Consider the following 18155-nt stretch of genomic DNA (forward strand, 5'->3'; position numbering starts at 1 on the left):
CACCCCTGAGCCAATAGGAAGGCCTGAAAGCGCTGCTCCTCAAAGCTGTAAACTCACAGGCTGTAATCACAAACACATGACTTCACGAGTTCCGCTCAGTCGCACTTATTAGGCCTGAATTACACTTCCTGCACTAAACGCACTGAACTCAGCCTTCCTGCCTCGACTCGCCCCTCAACACACTTTCAGCCTCTTATCTCCTCACACAGAGGACACACAGCACCAGGCCGCACCGCGGACTTCAACTCGGCTCAGCGCCGAAACAAACTGTGCCTGAGCTTCTGTACGAGCAGAAACGCTCTTAGTAAATCATTAAATCATTACTGCTGTAATAACAGTGTTATTATATAAGTTTATAATAAAGTATAAGTATTATTATAAAAGTTCTCTGTCTGTAAAATATGAGATTGTGAAAATACTCAAATATTAAAAGTGAAAGTATGTTGAGCTTTTATAGATATAAATACTTTTAGGTCTGTTACGATCTCGAAACATTAGTTGATGATTGACAACAAAATCAAAAAACATCAAACAAACGTCGCTCAGCGCCGCCCTCTAAAGATGTCAACAACCATCAACTAAACAAACGTCGCTCAGCGCCGCCCTCTAAAGATGTCAACAACCATCAACTAAACAAACGTCGCTCAGCGCCGCCCTCTAAAGATGTCAACAACCATCAACTAAACAAACGTCGCTCAGCGCCGCCCTCTAAAGATGTCAACAACCATCAACTAAACAAACGTCGCTCAGCGCCGCCCTCTAAAGACGTCAACAACCATCAACTAAACAAACGAGGCTCAGTGCTGCCCGCTAAAGGCGTCATCAACAACCATCAACTAAACAAACGTCGCTCAGCGCCGCCCTCTAAAGATGTCAACAACCATCAACTAAACAAACGAGGCTCAGTGCCGCCCTCTAAAGGCGTCATCAACAACCATCAACTAAACAAACATCGCTCAGCGCCGCCCTCTAAAGGCGTCATCAACAACCATCAACTAAACAAACGTCGCTCAGCGCCGCCCTCTAAAGATGTCAACAACCATCAACTAAACAAACGTCGCTCAGCGCCGCCCTCTAAAGGCGTCATTAACAAACATCAAACAAACAAAAGTCACAACAAATATCAAATATCAAACGTCACTCACCCTCTAAATATTTCACATATGAACATAGAATTGTGAAAGTTTTATTAAGCTTAATAAACTTAAACAGTGATTATGTAGTAACTGTAAAAGGCACTAGTTATTTTGGTGACAGTTGCTATTAAAGAAGTGATAAAAGCTCTCCAGATCACATGACATCACAACTGTAATAACCCAAAGGACCTTCACTTTCAGTTCGTTTACAATAACAGAGTAATGAAGTGTTTCTGCTTCTGAATGATCTTCTTCTCCAAAGGTCTGTAAATGAGATGCGAGTGTGAAGAACCTTTTCAACATTTAAAGCACTTCCACATATGTAAAAGATCTATAGCAGTTAAAGGCTCTTCCTAGAACCCTCTGACCAAACCAGGAACCATTTAGTAATCTCTATTTTTAAGAGTGCAGGAAGTGGGTGGGTTTTACTGTAAATGTGCTCAGATCACAAACCAAGCAGCTTAAAATGGTGAGTGTAGAAACTGTGAGAGACTGTGAGAACAAACAGAGATGAGCTAGAACCTCAATGCAAATTCAAAATATACAAAAGAGTCAAACAATACATTCAAATAAAGGCAGATATAATCAGTTAAAGCTGCCTGGCCTGTTTCTCCACTGCTGTTTCACCAAACAGCCAAAACCGACACCTTTTCCTTTTCAAAAATGCATTTATTCACACTTTTACGCAAAACGATTCAAGTACGTGGATTCTCAGAAGACCTCGTTCAGAATCCACCAAAACAATCAACAGCACATTAGAGCTCAGAGCACGACCGTCCCCGAAGAGACATGGCGCTTTTGTAAACAGGATACAAAGAAAAAGCATCTCAAATTACAAAACCCACACAAATCTGTTAGAAAAATATCGCTTCATCATCGACACACAAAGTTCATTTCGCTTAAAATTTGATTTAGAAAACAGGGGAACTTAAAAAACAGCCTTTGGTTTTAGAGACAAAAATAAACACACACACTTTGTTCACTGTCCACGATGCCCACCCTGAAGCTGACGAGGGTCGCTGGGTGGCGGCCGGTGCCCGGGTCAGGTTTCAGAGTGGGCGGCGGGCGTGTGGCAGAGGCGGCGGTGGGCGAAGTGGGCGAGGACCAGCAGCAGCATCTCAGAGGTGCTGCTGAGGGCGACGATAAAGGGCGCCTGGGAGGCGAAGTCGGCCTCCGCCCGCCGGAACGAGAGCTGCATGACGGCCAGTGCCAGCAGACTGTTCTGGACACCCACCTCGATGCCCACCGTCTTCCTCTGTGGCGCGGGCAGCCCGGCCAGCCACGCCAGCGCCAGCCCCACCAGCAGCCCCAAAACGGGCACCGTCACGCCCACCAGGACGATGTGGGGGCGCACGTCGGCCAGGATGGAGGCGCCCATCTGATACGCCATGAAGATGCCGCCCACGATGAGCACGAAGCTGAAGGGCCGTATGAGGGCAAGGAGGACCCGGGTGAGAGCGGGCAGCCGCAGCTTCACCAGCATGCCCAGCGAGATGGGGATGGCAATGAATAGCAGGGTGCCCAGGATCTTCAAGAAGGGCACGTGCAGGGTGGCGTGGACACCCAGGAGGTGCCCGTAGAGTGCCGAGGAGAGCGGCATTGCCGCCGTGGCGACCACAGTGGATATCAGAGTCATGCAGATCGCCAACGTAACGTCTCCTCCCAGCAACAGGCTGTAAAGGTAACCTCCGCCGCCGCCAGGGGCCGAGCAGGTGATGACCAGGCCCAGGGACAGAGCCTTGGGCAGCAACGCCAGGCGCGCCATGCCATACCCGTAGAGCGGCATGATGAGGAACTGCCCCAAAACCCCCAGGAAGAGAGGAACGGGCCTTTTCAGCAGCCCCCGCAGCACCTCCCCCTCCACCTTACACCCGAAAGCGCACTTGTTGACGAAGATTAGCGGCAGCAGGGCGAAGAGAATCGGGTTCTCCGAAAAGTGCGAGAGGCCTCCGGCCTGGCTGCGGTCGAAGGCCCCGGGAGCCACCCTGATAGCATAGTCGGTCCGCTCCTCGATCAGCACCGGCTCCGAATTCTGGTCCAGGTCCAGCAGCTGGATGAGCAGAGGCGCCCGGCCCACCATGCCTGACCTGATGCTGATAATGTAGCTCCTCACGGGCCCTGAATGCCCGCTGTCGCTGACGTTCAGGATGGACAGCACCTCTGGCTCCAGGGAGCGCACCCTGACCGTCTGCCTCCAGCTCTCTCGGCCCTTCCTGCCCACAGCGCTCCGGTACTCGCTGGAGATCACGATCACGCCCTTGGTGTTCTCAGGGAACTCAAACTCCAGATTAGTCCCATCTCCAATGTTCAAGTACCTCCTGTTGCTGAGGGTCGTGCTGTTCTCACTGCTCTCCGCCGCAGCCCCCACAACCAGCCAGCAGAGCAACACTGTCAGCCTCATGGTGTTGGAGGAGGAGGTGGAGGAGCCCCCGGGCCGCCTCGCTGCTTCTCCTCGCCTCAGCTCGACTCCAGCCCGGCTTCACCGGCCTCCACCCACCGCTCCAACCCCAAAGCTCCACCATCAACCGGCCCAGCCCGTGTGCATCGTGCCGCGGATCCGAGCCGTCTCCCAGCCCCATGCGAGTCAAAACAGGGCCCGAATTCAGGGGGTTCTTGTTGTTTCAGTTTAGGTTTCGGCGGATCATCGCTGTTTCATCCGTTCGCAGATGGTTTTGTTTCCGTGTAGCTCTCAGCGCCGCCGCGGCTTCGCTTTCTGCCCGTAAATAATGAAAGCGGAGCGGCCACTAGCGGCGGACAAGTGCGGTGGGTTTTCTTTCCACGCCCGTTTTTGGAGGAAATCCCCGCCCTCTTCCCGCGCTGGGATTGGCTGGCGCGCCGCTCCCTCCTGCACTAGGATTGGCTATCGGTTAAAACGTCACAGGCGTCGCATGTCCCAGCTACGAGCCAATCCCAGCGCGGGAGGGGCGGGACTTGCGTGAGAGAGAACACTGAATCTGTGAGAGAAACGAGTAAACACAGTGACCGCCGCCTGTTTACTACAGTGTCCAGCACATAACTCAGACATACAGACAAACTCACATCCAACCATTCAATATTGCTGAATAAAAATATAAACAACATAAATATTTTAGCATAAAAAGTGCCAAAACACACTTTCAGATCATTTATGAAGAGAAATAACACTTTTATTGTCCCACACAATATTTCAAAATCTTCGAATGCATAAAAAAGACAGGCCAACTTTTGATTACGGCACAGCCCGTGGACAAAAGTGTGGAAAGTCTAATCCAGGAGTCTCTGGATTCAAAGTAAACATCATCTTTTCATCCTTAATGCAGCCTTTAGAACTATTGTGGTTCAATACAGACCTAAAAATCATATTCATATTCAACTCAAATATGTTAGACGTCATCTTCCTAATGTAACAGGACATCTGAACTCAAACGGTCTTCCCTACAACATCTCCTCACCTCCACTCGCATTAAATCCATATGGACTGTTTTCCTAAAAATCTGGACAGATTAATGCCTGTATTTGCAGAAACACCCAAACACATTCAGAGTTTTGTCTATAGCTTGTCAAACACAAGGCCTGTGGGCCAGATCGGCACGCAGCACAGTCCTATACTGGACCGGCACAGTCCACAGTCCAATCACAGGATTTTAATGCTCTATTAATGTTAGCCTGGGCCTGCATTACAGAAACGTCTTAAGTCTGAAATCTTATCTCTGCTCAGTCACCACCACAACTTTAGTTAGGACTGAATTTAGGACAGAACAAATCACAGAACAACAGTTCTTAACTTCATAATCTCATCATGAACTCCAGATAAGAAAACAGCCTCACACAAACATCCTAACTAGACTAAACCTCCTAAATCCTGTCCTAACTTTAGGATGAACCCCAACAGGGTCCTCACTTCTGTTTAAGGTCCGTTTCTATGGTTTTTAGGCAGCTGAGTCAGCAGCATAGTTCAATACCAGCATAATGACCTCCATTTATCTCTACTGTAAAACGCTGCTTTCACTGTGAGATGATTTTCTTTTCTAACTCTGCGTTTTAAAGATCTCAGACGCTGCAGACTCGATCTCCACCGCCCCTCTGATCACCTTCGTGTGTTAATGTTGATGATGAAATATTACAGTGATGGTGGTGAATAATGAGGAGACGGAGCTGAACGTGTGTCTGTTTATTAGGAGGAGTAACGTTAGCGCGCTCGGCTAAAGCGTTTGGGAAATGGAGACTGAAACTGGGGAGCGGCGATGCTCTGATAGGTAGGAAGTTTGTGTAATATGGCCCCTGATTCACAATGTGCTGCACTACAATCCCCAGCATGCACTGCAACAAAAAAGGCTGAACTCCCTGCTAGGAGGCAATTTGGTGTGTCCAATCAGCCTACCTGCATGTCTTTGGAGTGTGGGAGGAAACCCACACGGACAACACGCAAACTCCACACAGAAAGGACCCTGGTGACCCAGTCGGGAATCCAACCCAGGACCTTCCTGCTGTGAAGCAACAGTGCTACAGTACTATGTATATATGTATATATATATATATATATATATATATGTATATATATATATATATATGTATATTTATTTACTTATTTGCTTGTTTGTTTGCTGGTCACCTCTTAAACCATTAGGATCCTTGAAAAAGACACAACTCATTACAGAGCCATCAGAACCCAACAGACACACTTACTGGTTTCTATGGTTTTTCTGTACAGTGTGCCAGCTGTGCTGTTGTGTCGCTCAGACACTCAACACTAAATGTTCTGGTCACTCTGTGGTCAGTTCACTACAGTAAACACAGAGCAGTGAACAGTGATGGAGTTAAAGAATGAGTCACTCTGAACACGGCGATAGATTAATGACATAAGCAGACTTCAAATCTCACTTATGACTCTTTAGAAATGATTCACTGAATCATGAAACATCAGACGTCACCAGTATTTGATTTTACAATATTTTGACTCGTCAGAATGATTTAAACACACTGAATTTCACTGATTGCTCAGTTGATTGATCAACATGGTTTTACATCTGAAAACAGCCTGAGAATTTTATTTCAGCCAAAAGAAGAGTGTACACTTTATTAAATATTATTATAATTTCCTACAATCAACAGTCCGGTTGGATTGTCACCCTCAGATTGATGAGGTGTTCCAGGCCCAGCAGACTTTTATTATGAAGATCTCGTATCTGAAGCGTTTTAGAATCACCCCGAGGGCCATTTTTGAGGAGAACAGATACTAAGATCTCACATTCCACTTTAAATCTGTTTTAAAACCCTGCGAACTGGGTGTCAGACGCCTGTTAATGGACATCGTGCTTCAAAGAGAGAAATCAGGGCCTGCAGACTCTCCACATTCAGCGCAGGGCGGATGTTCACACAGGACTGAGTGTGTACCTGCTGTAATCTCTGACCCTGAGCATAATCACTGCATTAATAATTCACACAGCTGCACTTTCACCCCCACACAGCGCTGACGGTGTCCGGTTTCATGTTTTGGTGTGTCTCTCTGACGGCCTGTGTTGTTGTGAAATCCAGTAAAGCTGCTGTAACTGACATCAATACTTAAAGCTCACTGACACAGCTGTAAACACACCGCCTGCCAGACTCGGCGACACCTGGCTTATTTTCATACAGAGCAGCACGTCGTCTTTCTCGTTCTGCACCATGTTAAAGGGCCTGCATCCCACACTGTCCTTGTACTGAGCTCCACTGATAACATCTGTGTTTTATATACCCAAAACAAATTCATTAAAACAGTTCGTTTCTGCATGATCATTTACAGCCTCTTTATCCCTCACAGCTAAACAGCCTGTTTCTGTTACCGTACCTTTAAGACTGATCTATGTAAATGAGCTCTGTTCCGATTGGCTGTCCTGCTGTAGGCTTAATGGGTGGAGCTAAACTGCTGTAGGCTGAATGGTGGGGCTAAACTGCTGTAGCTGAATGGGTGGGGCTAAACTGCTGTAGACTGAATGGTGGGGCTAAACTGCTGTAGCTGAATGGTGGGGCTAAACTGCTGTAGCTGAATGGGTGGAGCTAAACTGCTGTAGCTGAATGGTGGGGCTAAACTGCTGTAGCTGAATGGGTGGGGCTAAACTGCTGTAGCTGAATGGGTGGGGCTAAACTGCTGTAGCTGAATGGGTGGGGCTAAACTGCTGTAGCTGAATGGGTGGGGCTAAACTGCTGTAGGCTGAATGGGTGGGGCTAAACTGCTGTAGGCTGAATGGGTGGGGCTAAACTGCTGTAGGCTGAATGGGTGGGGCTAAACTGCTGTAGGCTGAATGGGTGGGGCTAAACTGCCCAATGCAACTGAATATATCTAAGCATGTTGTTTTTCGTGACATCACCACAACAAATTCAAAAGGCTGGTTTTGCAGTATAGTTTCCATATTTGGACTGTATTCAAAACTATATTTACTAACTTTATATTTTTACATTTTTTAAGAACTTCTTTCATGATATTCTTCACTTTTCTTAGTGATTCTAGAATCACCTGCAGCTCTGATCATCATTCTGGACACATCTAACATTTCTACATTGTCATTTACAGCATCAAACTGATTATTTCAATGATGTTTTCATTTAGTGTTTCTGTATCCAGTGACAACAAACCCACAATACTATTCATCAGAGGGCTTTTATTTTGACAAGATAAATATACAAAAGAAAAGCGCTGCCAGTTGATCACCAGTATAAATAACCTTCCCATTTCAAACAGAAGAAAAAACAAATCAACAGCATGAAGTGAACAGCGAGACGCTGCACACGGCCGAGCGTAACGGATAACAGCGCGCCCAGATCACCCACGATGCAACAGCGTGGCAGACTGGACGCTACAGCTGCGTTTCTCTGCGGGCGCGAACGTCTCACTGCCTCCGACTGAGGCACTGAAGAAGAGGAGGAGTATGAAGAGCACCTACGCAGCAGCTGCGGTGCAGTAAGGCAGAAAAGCAAATTTAAACAAGCAAAACAAAAAAACACAAACACCAATTAAAGCGACAGTTCAGCCATAAAAATCCCAGTTTCCCAGTTTTCCCCTTTACCCAAATGTGGCTATTAAGCAGAGACATTCTTTAGATTTAGCACTGGAGCTACGAAGCTAACGTAGCTAATAAGTAATGGAAGCCTATACCCACCAATTAGCATGCGGCTAACGATCAAAAGCACGTCGTATAGCTCTGAGCAGTAATAGCAGCCTCTTAAAGCTGGAGTTCGCTTTGTACTTTTGTCCATGCAGTTAGCGCCACGCTAATTGGTGGAGTTTAATCTTCTGTTATTTGTTAGCTACATTAGCCTCGTAGCTCCAGCGCTAACACTAAAGATGGCTGATTGACTAGAGAGAAACTGGGGGACTTTAACTTTGAGAACTATCGCTTTAAGGTGGCTTTACAGGTGGTGGAGTCTATTAACGTCAACACAGAGCTTTCAGTGAAAGACGCGTCGTGCACAGCTGGATGCCGTATGAGTATCATGTGGAGGCGGAACGGCAGCAACAGTACAGTACGATCTGTTAGTGTTATTAACACGGCTTTACAATATTCACACAGAGTCGATTCAAAATAAAAACTAATCAAAACGTGTCGTAGGTACAGCTGTACAGCTGCTTCCTGTCACAGTCTGACCCTCAGACGTGAACAGCCCAGAGGAGACACCAGAACCCACCAGCCAATCAGAGCGCGGAGAGAAACCCCCCCCCCTACAGTCGCTTCAGTAGTCTAAACCAAAGCAGGCGAGCATTTCACACAGAAAACATAAAAACAGTCCTTCAACTGATTAATATTCACCCAAATAATCAGAGCTGACTGAGGAAGCCACTTGAGGCTGAGAGACACTGAAAGAAAGAGAGAGACACAGAGAGAGAGAGAGACAGAGAGACAGAGAGAGAGAGAGAGAGAGAGAGAGAGAGAGAGAGCTATGTAAAGCCAAAAAGGGGGCAGATTGTTTTCAGCAGAAAGTGTGTGTGTGTGTGTGTGTGTGTGTTTCTGTGTGTGTGTGTGTGTGTTTGTGTGTGTGTGTGTGTGTGTGTGTGTGTCTGTGGGGGGGGCAGCATTGTTGGCAGCTGTGAGAGTGCATCTGTGTATAAATAGATTTGGGGATAAATCAATCGGCCGTGTCGGATCCCCAGAGTGACTGAAGTTGGACTGAGCAGCGCCCCCTCCAGCCTGGCCGTGAAACAGCAGGTCACTCTCCAGCTCCCTGAGAACACAGCAGTCACGCTCAGTTCCGCAGAGCTGCCAGTCTGGAACACAAACACAGCACAGAGTCAGACAAACAGCACTCCTGGCACGGCAGCACCACGAGTGAGGAGAACACTGGAAGAACACTGGAGCCATAATTCTGTTTACCCCAAACGGAGCCAGACGACACGTTCAGGTCTGGCGTTTTCTTCTTTAGTTTTAGCACCGGCTTAAAGTTCTCCAGCACTGCGCAGGAATTCCAGCATAAGGCCGTTTTAGGTTAAACAATAGATCATTATAAAACGGATAGTTCTGATCCAAAAACCTGATTGGCTGAGCTGCGTTCAAAGCCGTATTAGGATACTCAGTATACCCACACTGACCGCCTCACAACTGAACTCTGTATCTCTGCACCACAATATGAAGAACGCTTGAACTGTTAATGAATAATCTGTGACTCTAATGCTGCTCACATAGAGCACCGAGTGTACTGATGAAGTAAGAACCTGTTTTTGTTTAAACTGAGGGGCTGACGACTTATTTTCTTATCTAGAACTGGGCTGGTCAGCTAGCTAACAGGTTAAAAGAGCCAACATGCTAAACAGCTCCATCATTAATATCACAGCTTGAATTAAAGCACTTACAGTCTGATTCACTGTAAAACTGCAGTATAGAAGTCTAAAAATGTCACTTGAGTGTCTTAAACGCCTCAAATGTCCGTGTTTCAGTCAGATCCACCTTAAATAGCCTCAAACCCAGACTGAGTCTCAAACGGCTCCGTACTCCCTAAATAGTGAGCTGTGTCGAGTGTGGATGTGTCTGAATCCCAAACGGCTATTTGTTAGCTATATTATGCTAATTTGTCAATCATTTGACGACAGTATGACGACACGCTGTTTAGTGACCAGCGGAGGAACGAGCGATGAGCGATTTGAAGGAGAAGCGAACTTTTGGCTTTGAAAGTTGTGCTTGGACCTGGATATAATTACCAGACATTGTTTGTTCTGCCCCACTTGTTAGTGTACTCTCTGTTATTGTTTATTTCAGTTTTGTTAATAAACATGTTCATATTCATTTAATTAATTTCTTTATTTCATGAACCCCCCCTTCCCTCCATTCTGTCTCCCAACCCACAAACACATTTCAGGCACATTGCTTTACGCCCTGTGGAGCTATGAAGCTAATGTAGCTAACAAGCAAACTCAAACCCCATCAATCATCCCACACTTGCCTCAGAACTGTGTGGAGCTGCTTACTGAGCTCTTCTACATCATTATATGGATTCTGTGGATTCTGACACTGCATGAAGCCCTAAACCAGACCAGAACCAGAACCGCCAGTCTGTAGCAGGTCATGCACGGCCTAAAGTTTTCTCAGATAAAGACGCCCGATTTGAAGTCTTTAAGATAAACAGACAAATCCTCATCTGGTTTCACCTCACAGAGTGATTTTAGCCTAGTCACATCATATTTCAGCTCAGAACATCAGTGTGATTGTGAAGAGCAGAGCTGAACTATTTGGGGAAAATATGTCATTGTGTTTTTCTGACTCATAACGCAACTGTGATTCAAACTGTGATCATTTTCTGTAAAATAAGCTTCAGTATATATATATTTATTTATTTGATATTTTATTGTTCTCATGATTCAGAATATACCCTTCTGAGCATACTGTGCATATCGTCAGTACTTGGAGAAAAACTGATCCACTGTATCTCAGCTTCTCGTCTTCAGGCGGCTGCAGTAGTCTTTCTATGGCTCCTTCTTATTGAACAGAGACAAGACTCAGACGCAGGTTCTGCACAGACCTTCGCTGGAGTACAGAGTTCTCGTAACATTAAAGAGAGCTAATTTACATATATAAAAACCTAATTTACTATTTGATTTTTTATGACTATTCAAAGATTCAGACAGTCCTCCTATAAACGAGCACACACACCACTGAAAACAGATTAGGAGCCTGAAGCCTGAATTTTGTCTATACTTTTGTTCCTTAATGATTTAGACATGCAGTTAGCACCATGCTAATTGGATGGGCTATAAGCTTGCATAACTTGTTATTACTTGCTACATTAGCCCCATAGCCGCAGTGCTAAAACTAAAGAAGCAAACTTCAGACACCAAACTGGTCTTTTGGAGTGAGGGGTGGATTCGGTTTATCGCTTTAATCATTAATCCGGCGGGTGGCGCTGTACCTGCGTGAGAGCTGGTCCTCTTTCTCCTGCGAGCGTGTGGACGTCTCCCCCAGCGAGGCGGCTCCAGCGGGCAGCTGGTTCAGCTGGTCCATCACCTCCAGCCCGCTCTCCTCCGCTATCTGCAGGATCAGATCATCCACCTGCTCCTGCGGCGTCGTCAGCGTGGTGGCCGAACTCATCGAATCCTCCATCACCTACGGCACACATAAAGGGGCGGAGTTTAGAAGAGGACATTGTTACGGTCTACAGATCAGGGCTGTGACGATTCGTCCATAAAGCTGATTAGTATTCAGATTAGATTATGGAAAAATGGCAACGTATCGTTTTATTGTCTTCATGTCATTTAGTCCCAAACTAAAGTGCCCTTTAATGCATAAACATATGACCCTCACAGTCACTCTGACAGACTGTAATACACTACAGGAAGTGTAGGGGGCGATATGGCTTCTACTGTTTCATTTAAAAAGCTCTATAATGTTCATATGATCCACACAGTCATTCTGACAGACTGTAATACACTACAGGAAGTGTAGGGGGCGATACAGGACAGCCAAACAGAACAGAACTCATTTATGTAAATCAGTCTTAATACAGTAACATAAACAGCCTGTTTAATTGTGAGGGATAAAGAGAATAAATGGAAAATGATCATGCAGAAAGGAATGACGACTGATTTTGGTATATAACTCTGCAGGTGGACCTAAGTGGAGAACTGAAAATAGGATATGGGCTCTTTAACTACGGATGCGAGTGGTCATTTCGGAGCCGCGTCTCCGCTCTACAGCACCACTTACCGAAGTGTGGACGTCCAGATTCTGAACCTGACTCTCAAACTTGTCCATGACGGCCGAGACCTTCTGCAGGTCCATAGAGTTCAGAGCTTTATCCAGAGCTTTAGTCACCTGGGTCATGTTCTTCGTCACCTTATTAACAAACAGAGAAGAGCTGGTCAGCATGGAGTGAACATGTAAATAACAGAGGAGAGAAAATCACCCATTAAATGACCGCAGTATTTTAAAGTAACTGTCTTTTACTTTCTTTTTTGATGGTAATTGTAGCTGTTATTTCATTCAGGTCATTGTGTTTCATCTTCCCAGTGTTTCACTGAACTAAATTAATTAGTCAAAACTAAAAGTTTTGACAAAGTCGTGAAATTTATTTCCTAAATAAAACTGCATTCATTTACTGAGAGTCACTGTAAAGAGCAGTTTCTCAGCACAGACTTCTGGGGTGAGTAATGTTTCCATTTTAAAACCAACAAACAGCCTTACAGACTTTCAGTGCTGCTTCTGATCTCCAAAGGGGCGGAGCTTCAGAGCACTGAACAGCCAAAATGTTAATTTTATCAGTTTAAGCAGAAACCTTTACACGTTTCTTCCCCTCTGACTGTAAACAAACACAAAAAGGAGAGACTCTGATTCACATGACTGTATCAGATTAGAACCAACACCACTTTGTTTCTACTCTTTGTGGTAGGCGAGTTAGCCAGCTTGCTAACTGCTACCATACTTCAAGTTCTTTACTAAACACAGTGGTTCTATACAGAACCATGAACACCCAAAGAATCATTTGCTTAAACGGTTCTCTGCATGTTAAAACAGTTCTCCAGATTGATGCAGAATCTGTTGTATTTGGTTTTAGGTATAAACCTTTTGAAAATGGTTCTGTATAGTACCAAAAAGGGTTCTGTTATCATTACAAACTTAACATTGTAACAATAGCAGAACCTTTTTGGTGCTAAATACAACCAGATGCAACACATACTCCATCAATCTGTGCTTATGGTTCTATACAGAACCATTATCTTTACTAAAGAACCCTTGAAGAGCCTACATTAAAAGTGTAGGTTAGCTTGTCGACTAACCGCAGCTGCACACAAGTCACCCCACTGTCACCAACCAGACCAGTGTTTTTATCTTTGGTACCACTCAGTGCGCAGCACTCGCTGGTGTACATAGTTATGTAATGTAAGTGTGACTGTATTTGCGCTGTTACTGTTCAGACAATTAGGACTATCTTGCCAACGGAACCGAAGTAGAGGATAGTGTGACCAGACGTGTCAGGATCATGCAGCCCTAGTGGACAATTAACAGTTACATATCTAATTGTGATTAACGCTTTTAAGAACAAATCTAAAGCAGCTAAATTGGCTTGTTGGCTCTCTAGCCAGCTCTTTATTGTGCAGCGAATAAAAGATGATTCTAGCTGTTAAATTAATAAAGATTCATTCCCCTAAACGCTTTGACACACAGGTCAAAGTTAGAACTAGAAAAGCTCTAGAAGTGATTCTTTAATTACCGTTTATTTGGCTGCGTTCACATTACCAGGCTGAGTGGAACAAATCTGATCTTCTGCCCTAATGTGACTCAGATCTGCTGTTTTCAGAGCTGTGTGGACGCAAATCTGATCTTTTCAAATCCGACCTGAGCCACTTTCATATGTGGTCCTAGATCGGATACGTATCTGATTCGTGGCCATGTGACCTTAATGTGACGCTCAGATCGGAATTCATGTGCTTTTTTTCCACTGCTCGTGCGCATCATTCAGCGTTACCATGGCAACAGCGCCGAACAGAAGTTAAAGCCTGTAAACGGTGGAAAAGCAGCTCATCTCACCTTTTTCTCCTTCGTCTCGCTCTAATAATGAAGCTGAGAGCTGATCAGAGTTAATGATCTTCTCAGCGAAGCTCGTTCTGCTCGTTAGTTTGTGCTGATGATGATCGTGATTCGTTCACGTGACGTTACTGAGGAGGATGTGCTCATGAGGGTCATTTCAGGACGCCGGTTCATCACATTAATGACAGATTTGAATGACTTACCTAAATGAGTGTGAACCATCCTGTCAGAGAGCATACGGATTTGAGCAGCGAGGCTTGTAACGTGAACGTAGCCTTTGTCTCAAGCCAACTAATGTAAATATGACACGCTTACATTATGCTCACTGCAATACAACATGACTGTGAAATCTAATGACTGTGGAAAATAACTGCAGTTAGAGCTCTGAAGCAGAACTGTGAATATCTCAAATTATTGAGATCAGGTGTTTCTGTAATAAATTTAATAAGTTTCTTTTAATAAATAGGCTTTGTAGTGATCTATTGATCCTGATCGACTGTGGCTGCTACACCGCACTTCAGCTGCACACCTTGCATGTGTCTCATATATCATATTCTCAGTATTTAAAGGATTAGGATTGGGATTGGTGGTGTAGGAACTGCATCAGGAGAGAGGACACAGACTGACCCCTTTCATGGTGACGGCGGTCTGGACTTTAGAGGCCACGGCGTCGACGCGGGACGCCATGCGGAGCCAGTTTATGCCTTCGTTCTTCTTACGGATGGCGTTTTCTGCGTACACACGTGCACAGTCCACATTCTTCTGCTGCAGAGCCTGAAATCACACACAGTCATTACAGCATTAAACACACTCGATTATGTGATTCCTGACACGGTACGACACACTGTTATCTCTGAACATGGACTAATTAGAACAGCTAAACTCAGCAGAAGCCTAGGAGACTGGATTTCTGTACTTTTGTTCACTTTTTAGCCAAAGAATTCCTTCAAATCAAACTCCAGTCCAGCGCCATTCAGTTCAGTGTTGAATCAGGTGTTTGATATACTGTGTAAAAGTCTTAGCCAGTCATAAAAATGGTTACAAATCTGTTTATCTGGGCAGTAAGTGTGTGTGTTTGGCAGTAAAAGCTCTACATAATATTAGAATAAATACAAATAAACATAAATACAGTAGGCAGTGATTAGACTGTTTTCAGTAGTTATGAATATGCAGGTTAGACGAACACAGGCTTGGTTCTTCTCGCTGCTCTCCAGCATCACATGGGTTTGATCAGTAACATCTGCTGATTTAATTTAATGAAGGATTGATTAGATACACCAGGTACTGGATGGTCACTGTAAATACTCTCACTCACAGAACCATCTCAGTGGACTGTTCATATGTTTATTTGTATTTATTCTAATGTTTGATGTTTTTAACAAATTAACCTTTACTGCCCACATAAACAGCTTTACAGATCACACCAGAATATAACAGCTGCACCGTTTAAGGTGGAACTGATGATTCGAATAAGAAGACAATTTCAGTCTTGTGGTTTTTACATCAATAGAGGCTGGAAGTTCTAAGGGGTTTCACTGCAGTACTTTAAGTTACTCAGTACTTAAGTAGTTTAAGTTGTTGTTTGGAAAGGAACTTTTACTTTAGTGACGTTTTTCCTCATGTCAGTCAGTGTAGCTGGTACACAGTGTGCTTTATCTGAGAGAAATAACTCTTCCCACTCAGACAGGGCCGGTCTGCCCCCTGCTGGTCAGCAGACTGCACTGCCCCACAGTGGACCTGAGTCACTGGCCTTCCTCACATGACTTTTACATCCTCATCCTCCAATCAGAGGAGAGATTTTGAGTGACACACACTCTGAGTCACTGCAGGAGTGTGATCTGGAAAGGGTGTGAGAGGAAAAACCCCTGTTTACACTCAGATGTGAAACATCCTTAATCGAGTTCTCTTATCAGCTGTAAACAGACTGAATAGCTAAAGCCACACTTACTGACTGATTCCATGAAGGGGGATTATTGGCTTTTTCTAAAGTGGAAGAAAGTGCTGATAATTCATAACCTGAGCAGCTCAGTATTACAGAGTTTTTGTCTTCTGAGACTGATAATCACCGCAGTACACGAGAGTTTACTCCGTCTGTTCTGTCTCTCACCACAAGGGGGCAGTATGTCATCATATTCAGCAGAGCCAATACAACTCTCCTGTGCCTATTCCAAAATAAAACCCTACTTTGCCCTCACCACAAACAATTTTGCCCCGTCACTCTTTTAAATGACCAATTTTGCCCCAACCACTTTTTAAAATGGCTAATTTTACCCCAACCACTTTTTGAAATGGACAATTTTGCCCCCATCACTTTATAAAATGGCTAATTTTGCCACCACTACTCTTTGCTGTGGCCAATTCTGCCCCCACCACACTCTGAAATGGCCAATTTTGCCCCAGCCCTTTTTAAAATGGCTAATTTTGCCCCAGCACTCTCTGAAATGGACAATTTTGTCTCTACCACTTTTTAAAATGGTTCATTTTGCCCCCATCACTCTTTGAAAGGGCCAATTTGGCCACCATCACTTTTGGAAACGCCTGAGTTTAGCTCTTTAAAATGTTTGCATCTGTCCTGATCACTTTGCTTAGACGAGTATTCGTGACTTTAATGTGAGAATAAACAGATTTGTGAACGTTGGAGCCCCTCAGTTCCCACGGCTCACCTTTTTAACCTTAGCCTGCTCTGCCTTCGAGTCCTTTTCTGCTTTCTTAGCCAGTCTTTCCAGCTGCTTTGCAGTGAACTGAGGAAAAAGAGAGAACAGACAAGTTAAACACCTCAGAGAACTACAGAACACAATATGTAGTGATTTTCTATGTTTCTACGTTCATAAAACGGTGACTACTGAACAAAGAACAGCATAAGACTGCAACAAATATAAAGCTGGTCAAACACGTATAGAACCAACATCCCGGAACATAGCTAGGTCCTCCGGGTCCATACGCACCTTCAGCTGGAAGAGCGTGTCTGAGGAGAGAAACAGATACAGATGATGAAACCAGCACCACTGAGGAGGAACAGTGACCTGCAGCTCATGAGACATATCAGTCAGAAATAACACATAACTTATCTGAGATCTAACGAGGCCCAGATTCGGTCTGGTTCTCAGTAAAGCACGTCTGCAGTCAGGCTGGGGGTGCTGGGTGGTGCTGACACCCAGCTACAGCCTTTACAGAGCCAGACATTCGCAGACTGATTAAATCGTGAAGACCAGTTAGTAAATAAACACTTATATACCCGCCCGCAGGTCCGGAACACAAACACGGCCATAAACACAGAAATGCGGATCTGCTGTTTATCTGAGCCGCTTAGCAGAACCACCGCGGGTTCTGATCACAGAGTAACAAGAGAGCCGAAGACCCAGCACTGCTCGCTGCACACACCAGCGCTGCACAGACCGCGGACACTGGTCCGTTTACTGGTCCGGTAGTTGTTTATTTGTTGTTGTTTATTTGTTGTTGTTTATTGTTGTTGTTTACTGAGCTGTTAGCTGTAGCCTGTTAGCATTAGCGTTAGCATAATAAAGCTCCGCTCGCATTTAAACACACAGCTTTATAAATAAGGCCCGTCTGTTCTTACCGTCCATATCCGCGCTGTTATTACAGTTATTTCAGTTATTAAACTGTCTGTCTGTCTGTCTGTCTGTCTGTCTGTCTGTCTGTTTGCTGTTTCTCCGCCGCCTCTTTGCACTTCCGCATTCAGCGCTGCTGACGCGAGCACGTGACACGTGACCTCACACACCGGCGCCGCTCCCCTTACGTGTTGGATCAGCAATAATTAGTAATTAATTATTTAATTTAATTAAAAATGTGCGTCTGTGTCGCGAGACCATTTAGGGGAACACATTTTCGACCATTTAAAAAATACAGAAGCCGTTAAATGATCAAAGTGTTTTCATACAAATTACAGATCAACGGTTTTGTTTGTTGTTGTGTTTCCAACAACATCAAACACCAAATAATACGGAGTAGTTAGTCTTTAGGACTCAAATACATATTTCAGATGTGTTCGTCAGCAGTCCTGCCCGTCCCCAGTCACTACGATCGCTCGCCAGCG

General features: G+C 44.9%; 2 protein-coding genes across 2 annotated transcripts; both read right to left on the minus strand.

Moving 5' to 3' along the window:
* Positions 1 to 1170: 1170 nt before the first annotated feature.
* On the minus strand, positions 1171 to 3909 carry slc10a3 (solute carrier family 10 member 3). The gene has a single exon (XM_036567988.1). The coding sequence runs from the start codon at positions 3535 to 3537 to the stop codon at positions 2179 to 2181; it is 1359 nt and encodes a 452-aa protein (XP_036423881.1). The 5' UTR covers positions 3538 to 3909; the 3' UTR covers positions 1171 to 2178.
* Positions 3910 to 7733: 3824 nt separating this feature from the next.
* Positions 7734 to 17813, minus strand: chmp1a (charged multivesicular body protein 1A). The gene is made up of 7 exons (XM_036567991.1): positions 17679 to 17813; positions 17047 to 17066; positions 16765 to 16842; positions 14729 to 14875; positions 12281 to 12409; positions 11487 to 11680; positions 7734 to 9354 (listed from the first exon to the last, which is right to left on the minus strand). Exons 1-7 carry the CDS (start codon positions 17683 to 17685, stop codon positions 9333 to 9335), a joined length of 597 nt encoding a protein of 198 aa, XP_036423884.1. The 5' UTR covers positions 17686 to 17813; the 3' UTR covers positions 7734 to 9332.
* Positions 17814 to 18155: the final 342 nt, after the last annotated feature.

The sequence above is a fragment of the Colossoma macropomum genome, unplaced genomic scaffold, assembly GCF_904425465.1.
Source record: "Colossoma macropomum unplaced genomic scaffold, Colossoma_macropomum, whole genome shotgun sequence".
Classification (NCBI taxonomy): domain Eukaryota; kingdom Metazoa; phylum Chordata; class Actinopteri; order Characiformes; family Serrasalmidae; genus Colossoma; species Colossoma macropomum.

What these genes read in the sequence shown, in the direction of transcription:
- slc10a3 (XM_036567988.1), bottom strand. Translation starts at nt 3,537, where the DNA reads ATGAGGCTGACAGTGTTGCTCTGCTGGCTGGTTGTGGGGGCTGCGGCG.
- chmp1a (XM_036567991.1), bottom strand. An exon ending in ACACGCTCTTCCAGCTGAAG is followed by an intron (nt 16,843 to 17,046) that starts GTGCGTATGGAC and finishes CTTTTTCCTCAG; the next exon opens with TTCACTGCAAAGCAGCTGGA. An exon ending in CCGCCGTCACCATGAAAGGG is followed by an intron (nt 12,410 to 14,728) that starts GTCAGTCTGTGT and finishes TTTGTTAATAAG; the next exon opens with GTGACGAAGAACATGACCCA.